Below are 10305 nucleotides of genomic sequence, written 5' to 3'. Positions count from 1 at the left end.
CTCTGCAGACAGGTTTAAAGTTGTAAATACATTTTATTTACAAAAACAGTGTCTAACAGTGTCTTAAGGATCCCATGAGAGAGAATGTGTGAGTGTGTGTTTGGCGCCCCCTCCAGGATGTGTTCCTGCCTTGCGCCCAGTGATTCTATGAGGAGTGTGGTGTGTTCTCTGTGTCTGCGTGGGTTTCCTCCAGGTAACTGTCTGTGAGGAGTGTGGTGTGTTCTCCCTGTGTCTGCGTGGGTTTCCTCCGGGTGACTGTCTGTGAGGAGTGTGGTGTGTTCTCCCTGTGTCTGCGTGGGTTTCCTCCAGGTGACTGTCTGTGAGGAGTGGGGTGTGTTCTCTCTGTGTCCGCGTGGGTTTCCTCCGGGTGACTGTATGTGAGGAGTGTGGTCTGTTCTCCCTGTGTCTGTGTGGGTTTCCTCCGGGTGACTGTCAACACATTGGTAGGTGGATTGGAGACTCAAAAGTGTCCGTGATTGAATGGGTGAGTGTGTGTCGCCCTGTGAAGGACTGGCTCCCCCTTCAGGGTGTGTTCCCACCTTGCGCTCAGTGATTTTCAGGTAGGCTCCGGACCCACCGCCGCCCTGAACTGGATAAGGGCTACAGACAACAAATGAATGAATGTGTTTGGCAAATTAATTCATCCCCCTGTATATCTTCTCACTAATTTCCTTACAACATTGTTACAAGCAAAAATACAAAGCCACCAGAGGTCAGCCTGAGATATATCAGCTCTCTTGTCTGCAGTTGTGGCATAATCCCTGTTTTTGGTCAGTCAATGAGTAGCTGAAAAGCATAAACACACAAGGGAAACAAGGAGGAAAACAACCAGACTCAGAAGAGATGGGGCCCACCATGACACCAAGGATAATATAATATTTTGTTCCCACATCTGGGCCACATTTTGAGGCAGATTGCATTACCTCATCTTCGATATCTGTGTCTTGTATCCCAAGGTTATCTGGGACCCCCAGACTTCTTCTTTGCTTATAGTCACTTTATATTCCAAGTGTGATTATACTTATTTCATATACCCTCCATTAATACAAATCCTGTCCCCCTGATGACCTCTCTTTCACTGGTCAGATCATGTTCGTTTCCCCTATATTTTGCCCTTTACCTCTGTTAAGAAGTGAAGTAAATACAAAAGCAAGTTTCATTAAATTATCTAGAAGTTATTTTAGTCTGGCCACTTACTTAACAGCCCACAAGATGGCGTCAAAAGACCAATGTCGATTCCAGTTTCAGGCTCAGGCCTCTGATCAGTTACTGAGGTGTGTGTTTAGATGATCACGTTTTAACATTTAAACTCTGATATAAAATATTGGCAAAGAATAGTCTGTGGTAAAATCGAACAGTGTGTACAGGTTTAAATGACACAATAGGTGTTTAATTCGATTTGTTTGTATTTATTTAGTGCTTTTTAAAGCTGGTGTGCTCCCAATGCAGTTTTACAGAATTCTGGGTCCCGGTAAAGAGTGAACAGATCTAATTAAAGCTCAGTCTGAGCTGTCAGAAGGAACTAGACGGTTTCCCAAAGCTTGACAGCTCTGTATTGAAAGGATTTTAGAAATCTAGCCACAGACAAGCAGCCGATACCTTGATATTTAAGTAGGGACAATGTTTCATAATATACAAGACTCGTAATACGAAATATGGACTCATATATAAGTCAAGATGATGTCCCCTGAGACTAAGCTGAGCTCAGATAAATCTATATTAAGTTTAATGTAGAAAAGCTTTTAGGAGAGGAGAGGGAGGGGGTGTCTGTGCTGTTGTTTAAACTCCTCTTTTTACATCACCATACGGCCCTCTCCTTTTCCTGGGTTCATACAGAACAGCTGATGCAGAAGAACTCAGGTTCCTTGCCGAACCTCTCTAAAGCAGCTCAGTATTCACAAATTTGATCCAGTGACCCCTGGTCCCTGGCAGCTTTTCCATTAACACAGCCCCCCTCCAACCCCCCACCCACTCAAAATGTAGCTGGAGATGTCATAACATCACATCTCTAAGGGGAACAGTGGTCTTTGGAAACCACAACAACGGCGGCGGTAACGTTAAGCGGTGTTTACTCCTGGTGTATTGGCGTGTTGTTGTTGTTTGGGACTGAACACAGCTCCGTCATCAGTTCAGACAGATCAGTAGAGTTTGTTCCTTCCTTGTTGCAGCGTCCAGCTCTCGCTGGATTCTTTCGTCGGCCACCGATCCAAGGAGCGTTTGAACCTCTTCAAAAGACCACGGCGTCATTTTACGAGCTGCCGTCGTGAGTCGGATAAAAACAAACGTGATCTCTGCTGCAGCTGGAGATTTTACAGATGGAGAGTTGGTGCTGGTCGTCTGCGTTGCGTGGCGTAGAGTGACGACTCTCTCTGGACGATCAGCGCTGTGAGAGCTGTGTAGGTACCATGCAGTGGATAAGTGTCACAGGACTCCCCAGGCATTGGAGACATCGCCTGGCGCTATGATGGCGCTAACACATGATGGCGCTAACACTCAAGCAAGACTATTATTATCCTTGTTTATTCATGAGAGGACCCTTTCTAACCGGCACCTTCAGTGTTTTGCACTGGGGCTTGAAAGATCTGTGTAGTGCCACTGCTGAGTGTTCGTCCATGTGTGTAATTCTTCTGGAAAAAGGGAGAGTGTAGCGGGTGGGGGGTGGGGGGTTGGTGATGTACTCTCTCAGATGAGAGTGGCTGGATTTGCTGACTCAGAGCTGGCGGGGAGGATGAGGGAAGGGCAATAGATTTTCCCGAGTGGAGAAACTGCAGTAGGTTGCAGCTGGAATACTCATGAGGAGGTGTTCTCTCTCTCTCTCTCTCTCACACACACACACACACACAGAGCATTCTGCAGCACTGGACAGTCAGCGCAGTTCATTCAACACAAATCCTAATACTGTACAATATTTTACGGCCATCATTAATGAAATCATTCATTCATTTATTCATCTTCTCTAAATGCTCCATCCTCACCAGAGTCACAGTGGATCCAGAGCCTTCCAGTAACAACTGGGCACAAGGAAAGAGCACACCCAGGACCGGGAGGGTACCACACACTCACCCAGTCACTCACACACTCACCCAGTCATTCACTCACTCACACCTGTGGACAGTTTCAAACACTCACCCAGTCACTCACACACACACACCTGTGGACAGTTTCACACACTCACCCAGTCACTCACACACTCACACACACCTGTAGACAAATTCACACACTCACCCAGTCACTCACAACTCACTCTGATTGGATCCCACCCAGGAAACCCGAGACCCTGCAGCTGTGCAGCTTTAGAAAGTACAAACAAAAAGCTTATAGCCTCCTTTTAAATGCCCCGTTGTGGCCTGAGAGCTGTTTTAACAGCAGGCCCCAGAGATATCACATCATTTTAAGGTGGGCTACTCCAACAGTCCACCAGATGTCGCTACAGCCTCATCTCATTCACTGCCTCGGTGTGTGTTTAGCTGGTGTGCAGTAAAAGGCCTCTGTCTGGGATGCAGCCTCCTCGGGCAGCAGCACCTGGGCTGGACCTGAGCACGGGCTCTGGGTGGGGTACACGGGATGTTAGTGAGACCCATGTGGGCAGTGGGCCTTATGTGTAAACCCGTTCTGGAAGGCAGCCAACGTCGAGCCAGGGTTTAACCCGTGGTTTGCTGGTGCCCAGGTGCGCTGCCCTTTGTATCTGGAGCCTGTGGTGTTTGTTACTGAGTTGGCGCAATGCGAACAATGCAGTTCACTGCTCGCACGTGCTCTATCTCTCCCCACTTCCCGCGCGCACCGGTGTGTGTCGGTGCCGCGAGCATCTTCATCGTCATCAGGATCAGCACGACTGATCAGTAACACACTCTCTCTCTGTGTATATCTCTCTCTATCTCTGTGTGTGCGTGTATCTCTATCTCTCTCTGTATTTCACTCTCTCTCTCTCTCTCACACACACACCGTGTATCTCTCTCTCTCTCTGTGTGCGTGTATCTCTATCTTTCTCTGTATTTCACTCTCTCTCCCTCAGGGTCTCTCTCTCTCTCTGTGTATATCTCTCTCTATCTCTCTCTGTATTTCACTCTCTCTCTCTCTCTCTCTGTATCTCTCTCTCTCTCTCTCTCTGTATCTCTCTCTCTCTGTCTCTCTGTGTCTCTCTCTCTCTCTGTATCTCTCTCTCTCTCTCTCTGTGTCTCTCTCTCTCTCTCTGTGTCTCTCTCTCTCTCTCTCTGTATCTCTATCTCTCTCTGTATTTCTCTCTCTCTCTCAGGGTCTCTCTCTCTCTCTCTCTCTCTCTGTATCTCTCTCTCTCAGGGTCTCTCTCTCTCTCTCTCTCTCTCTCTGTGTCTCTCTCTCTCTCTCTCTCTCTCTGTATATCTCTCTCTATCTCTGTGTGTGCGTGTATCTCTATCTCTCTCTGTATTTCACTCTCTCTCTCTCTCACTCACACACACACACACACACACACCGTGTTTCTCTCTCTCTCGTTTCTAAGGACCGAGAGAAGGAGGAGGAGGAGGAGGAGGACGAATAAAGCAGAGGAGGAGGAGTGATAGAGTGATAGAGGGAGGTCTTCCGCAACGGTAACCGACGCGTGAACGAAGGCTCCGGTTTCGGACTCTGCAGCAGCGGGGAGTGTTGTAACTCGGAGCGTGGGAAAGCGTCGTTTTCTCCGGGGAGCCACGAGAAGAGAGCCGCAGCCTCCCTCCTTTCTTTCTCCCTCCGTTCGTCCGTCCGTGCACGGCGCTCCCGGTTCCGCCATGGCTCGGGAGAACGGGGAGTCGGGCAGAGAGTCGTGGAAGAAGCAGGTAGACGACATCAAGAAGATATTCGAGTTCAAGGAGATCCTCGGAACGTGAGTGACCTTGTTTCGCTTCTTGTTGTTCATATCCTCTTCGTGTGCGTGGGGCTAGGGTCTCCACGGTTAGCACGGCACCAGCAGAACGCCGTTCCCTCCGCACAGAGAACACCCAACACGCAGCAAGTTTGTAGACAGCGATGTTGAGGAGGAGAAGCGCAGAGCGGTGTCCTCCGGCGCTGGAAGGGCTCAGCAGGGTCGTGTTGGTGGAGAAAAGCTTCTCGGTTGAAGTGATGCATGGTTAGCTCAGGCTGCCCACTCGCCTCTGCTCTGGTCATCCGTCAGGCAGCTCATAGCCTCTTTTCCTGTAGCTCGGAGTAGGGTCAATAATATGAGCAGCCCACCTGGGCACCAGCAAGTTTGGACCACTGGTTAAACTCTGGATCCATATTTAGATGCTCTACATTTAATTAGGGAACACTATTGTACCTTATTCTGTATTAATTCATAATGCCCATTAACACTTATCCAGTTCAGGGCGGCGGTGGGTCTGGAGCCTACACAGAATCACTGGGTGCAAGGTGGGAACACACCCTGGGGGGGCGACTTCGCAGGGCGACACACTCAAACATTCACTCACACACTCACACCTACGTACACTTTTGAGTCTCCAATCCACCTACCAACGTGTGTTTTTGGAGCGTGGGCGGAAACCGGAGCACCCGGAGGAAACCCACACAGACACAGAGAGAACACACCACACTCCTCACAGACAGTCACCCGGAGGAAACCCACGCAGACACAGGGAGAACACACCACACTCCTCACAGACAGTCACCCGGAGGAAACCCACGCAGACACAGAGAGAACACACCACACTCCTCACAGACAGTCACCCGGAGGAAACCCACGCAGACACAGGGAGAACACACCACACTCCTCACAGACAGTCACCCGGAGGAAACCCACGCAGACACAGAGAGAACACACCACACTCCTCACAGACAGTCACCCGGAGGAAACCCACGCAGACACAGAGAGAACACACCACACTCCTCACAGACAGTCACCCGGAGGAAACCCACGCAGACACAGGGAGAACACACCACACTCCTCACAGACAGTCACCCGGAGGAAACCCACGCAGACACAGAGAGAACACACCACACTCCTCACAGACAGTCACCCGGAGGAAACCCACGCAGACACAGGGAGAACACACCACACTCCTCACAGACAGTCACCCGGAGGAAACCCACGCAGACACAGGGAGAACACACCACACTCCTCACAGACAGTCACCCGGAGGAAACCCACGCAGACACAGAGAGAACACACCACACTCCTCACAGACAGTCACCCGGAGGAAACCCACGCAGACACAGAGAGAACACACCACACTCCTCACAGACAGTCACCCGGAGGAAACCCACGCAGACACAGAGAGAACACACCACACTCCTCACAGACAGTCAACCGGAGGAAACCCAGGCAGACACAGGGAGAACACACCACACTCCTCACAGACAGTCACCTGGAGGAAACCCACGCAGACACAGTGAGAACACACCACACTCCTCACAGACAGTCTCCCGGAGGAAACCCACGCAGACACAGGGAGAACACACCACACTCCTCACAGACAGTCACCTGGAGGAAACCCACGCAGACACAGAGAGAACACACCACACTCCTCACAGACAGTCAACCGGAGGAAACCCACGCAGACACAAGGAGAACACACCACACTCCTCACAGACAGTCACCTGGAGGAAACCCACGCAGACACAGAGAGAACACACCACACTCCTCACAGACAGTCACCCGGAGGAAACCCACGCAGACACAGGGAGAACACACCACACTCCTCACAGACAGTCACCCGGAGGAAACCCACGCAGACACAGAGAGAACACACCACACTCCTCACAGACAGTCACCCGGAGGAAACCCACGCAGACACAGAGAGAACACACCACACTCCTCACAGACAGTCACCTGGAGGAAACCCACGCAGACACAGAGAGAACACACCACACTCCTCACAGACAGTCAACCGGAGGAAACCCACGCAGACACAGGGAGAACACACCACACTCCTCACAGACAGTCTCCCGGAGGAAACCCACGCAGACACAGGGAGAACACACCACACTCCTCACAGACAGTCTCCCGGAGGAAACCCACGCAGACACAGGGAGAACACACCACACTACTCACAGACAGTCACCAGAAGCGGGACTCAAACCTACCACCCCCAGGTCCCTGGAGCTGTGTGACTCTATATAAATTGTAAACACTTAAACATAATGGTTCTTTGCATCAAGAAGGGGTTCTTCAGATTGATGGAGAATGGTTCTAAACAGAGTCTTTTAGAGAAAAATGGCTCAGCTATTGTTACGGTAGTAGAACCATATTTGGTGCCACAAAGAACCCTTTTGTAAAAGGCGCTGTATCCATCAATCTGAAGAACCCCTTCATGACGCAAAGAACACTTTAATCATGCAGAAGGTTCTTCAAATGTCCAGGTTTCTATTATAGAACCATTTCCTTGACTAAAGAACCGTCGTTTCTAAGTGTGTGGGTTTTTAAATTGTCTGATTTTATCTGCAGAACTGTGAAAGATTACTACCCCCCTCTTCTTCTGGAGAAGAGAATGTAATGTACCTTTAGGGAACACAGCTGCACTTTAAAACCTCAACTGTACCTTTTTAAAGTTGCATTTACACTGTCTGTGCCTTTAGTGACCAATAATGTGCCTCTAGGGTTCCTGTTTCCTGAGAGGGTTGGGGTTGGCGTGAGTTACTTGTAGCCCACGAGAAAACACCACCGCTGTATTTGAGCCCATGGGCTCCCCGCATATCGAAAAACACGTATCTCCATTTTTGTGGATTTTGAGTTACATCATTCGGACACAGCAGCTGTCCCTCACACTGTGTGAAAACCTCACAGTGAATCAACCAATAGAAACGCTTCAAAATCACGCTGAATAAAATCATATTACACTGACTTCCTGTGAAATTGAAGGCTGTTTCCTTCTGTAAAGCTGCTGTTTTGGAGATGTGTGTTTTCCTTGGACAGTGATGATATACAGAGCCCCTCAGGTTAGAGAGATGGGCTCAGGACTGGTAGGTCCCTGGAATGATCCTGAGGAATGGCAGGAAGAAATGGGAAAACGGGGAGTGAGGTAACAGTGTGATGCTTCCCAGCCTGCTGCTTCGTGTGTGTGTGTGTGTTGTGTGTGTGTGTGTGTGTGTGTGTGTGTGTGTTCACTACCATGGATGGGTTAAATGGATGGACTCAATGTTCCCCAAGTGGATTAATAAAATAACTCTTCTCTGTCTCTTGTAGCCAACCCCTGGGTCCCAGTGATAGGCCCTGGGTGTGTTGCTACATGAGCTATATTCAACCCTATTGGACCCTTCAGAGGTCTGTTAGCTGGGGCTTAAGGGGTCAAATCAGTTATGTCCATTGACTTTATGCCCACCACAATCTGTTGGTTAATAAATGTTTTTTTTTGTCAAATGGTGGGTTTGCATCATTAAAGTAACGCTACATAATTTTTTTCACCTTAAAGCCACAGCTGCAAAATCACTGTCATGCTTCACTAACCTGTAATAGGGAGAATAGAGCCTCTGACATTGCTGCTCTGGGCTCAGCACTGCAGAAACTGCACTATGTAATTTCTGGAGTAAATTATAGCACCTGGTTTAAAGTGACACTAGGTGAGATTTAGTGTTTTGCTCCTGGGTTTCTCATAAAGTTGCAGAGTGTAATTAATTTTTACAGCACTGTCCTGAAATCAGTGGGGATGGAGGGAGGGTGGGGTGATTTCCTACCCTCCTCCAGAAGTTACATAGGGTAGTTTCTGATGGGCCGAGCCCGGAGTAGCAACAACAGAGGCTCTGTTCTCCCTAGAACAGCGCAGTGAAGCATCACAATGATTTTGAAGCTGTGATTTGAAGGTAAAAATATTACCTAGTGTTCCTTTAATGACCATGGGGACTACTCACAGTTGAGTCGCTGTGTGAATCGCTAGTGCTCTGATACAGGCTGCAGGGAGCTTTTTACCCTGTAAATATAAAGGTGACTGCCTGTGGTGTCCTCGGGGGGCTGCACTGATTTAATCCCCGTGTGGTGCACTGAGGTAGCAGAGGACGGTCGCACAGAGGCTTGGATTAACTAGGTCGGATTATGGCACGATAGGATTCCTTGAATAGCGTGCATCCCCACCACGTTACATAACCAGCCCTTGGTGTTCATTTATAAACTAGTAAATGACAGCAAAGGGGGATTCCTGTAGGTCTCTTCTCTGCAGTGAGGTCGACTACCACAGTGAACACCTTGAACATGGGCAGGGGCCCTGCCTTCCACTCTGTGTGTGTGTGTGTGTGTGTGTGTGTGTGTGTGTGTGTGTGTTCGTATGTTTATAGCCACACATGGTAATCTCTTCCATTACACTGGATGAGGTGGATCCGAGCTTGGTGCTAGGGCACCGCCGTCATGGCAACCTCAGAGCCAGGAGTCATGGCAACTTGCTTGGACTGGCCCTCCCAAGCTTTACTTTCCCCTCATAAACACAGTTGTCTGTTAGCCTTCTTGGATCCACACACACATACAAACATAATCATTTACTCAGTGATATCCGGCTGTTAGCTTTGAGCAATACTTACATTTAGAGCGAAATAAAAGCAACCGACCTGTGTGTTTCTGCTGACCAGCTCATCTGCGTCTGTACATCAGCAGTTTACAGTCTAAGAACACTCTGAGCTTCGTATTACACCCCTTTTTAACCAAAAAACACAGTCACAAGTCTAAAGAAATGTACGTGAACCTCAACTACCACTAAACACTCACCCTGTGTAAACAGCCCCTGTTCAGAACGCCCGCTTTCAGCACCTGTTCCTTAAATGATAATGAGCCGCTCGCTGTTCACCCCGACCCCGAGCGCACAGCAGTGAGGAGCGAGGAGCCGAAGCTCTGGTTTTTAGCCGTTTTCGCTCTGTTCTCTTTCTTCTCCGTTCTCGTTTTCTTCGTTTTACTCAGTGCCATCAATTGCAATATTTAATCAATATATCGTCCCCAAAATAATTGAGTTAAATAATATTTTAAGACCGTTATATGCCACTGATTATAAAAATAACACAATGATGCAATTGCACTTCTTTAAAGAGCGATGCATTTAAGGAAAACAAATTCATTAGGAATATTCAGACATTGGAATATTTATATAAAATGTTTAAATAAAATCAAATAAATCAAACAGAGATAAAATAAATCACTGCTTTTAAATGAATTCACTTCACGGCTCCAGAGCGAGAGACCAGAGAAACCCAGAGAACGGCGCGAGTGGCTAAAATACTGGTGACGTTTATTCTTATGTAAAAGAAAACACCAGTAAACACAACTGGCAAAACTGAGGTCAGCCAGAAATGATTGGCTTAATGTCCATAAGTCACTGGAAAAGTCAATGAAGAGGTCTGTCACAACAGTTACGTTAGAGTCATTTGTGGCTAAAAGGTCAT

At 48.4% G+C, this 10305-nt stretch overlaps 1 protein-coding gene across 1 annotated transcript in view; it reads left to right on the top strand.

Annotated features, from left to right (window-relative positions):
* Window positions 1-4512: 4512 nt before the first annotated feature.
* Window positions 4513-10305, top strand: part of camk1da (calcium/calmodulin-dependent protein kinase 1Da) — a 96419-nt gene continuing 90626 nt past the window's right edge. Inside the window, exon 1 of the mRNA XM_066667091.1 lies at window positions 4513-4837. Coding sequence (XP_066523188.1) covers window positions 4743-4837 — 95 coding nt within the window. The 5' untranslated portion in view covers window positions 4513-4742. The remainder of the gene's footprint in view (window positions 4838-10305) is intronic.

Source organism: Hoplias malabaricus, chromosome 4, assembly GCF_029633855.1.
Source record: "Hoplias malabaricus isolate fHopMal1 chromosome 4, fHopMal1.hap1, whole genome shotgun sequence".
In the NCBI taxonomy this organism is placed as follows: Eukaryota; Metazoa; Chordata; class Actinopteri; order Characiformes; family Erythrinidae; genus Hoplias; species Hoplias malabaricus.
Note: the sequence above shows the minus strand (reverse complement) of the source record. Positions and strands in the feature narration are given on the sequence as shown.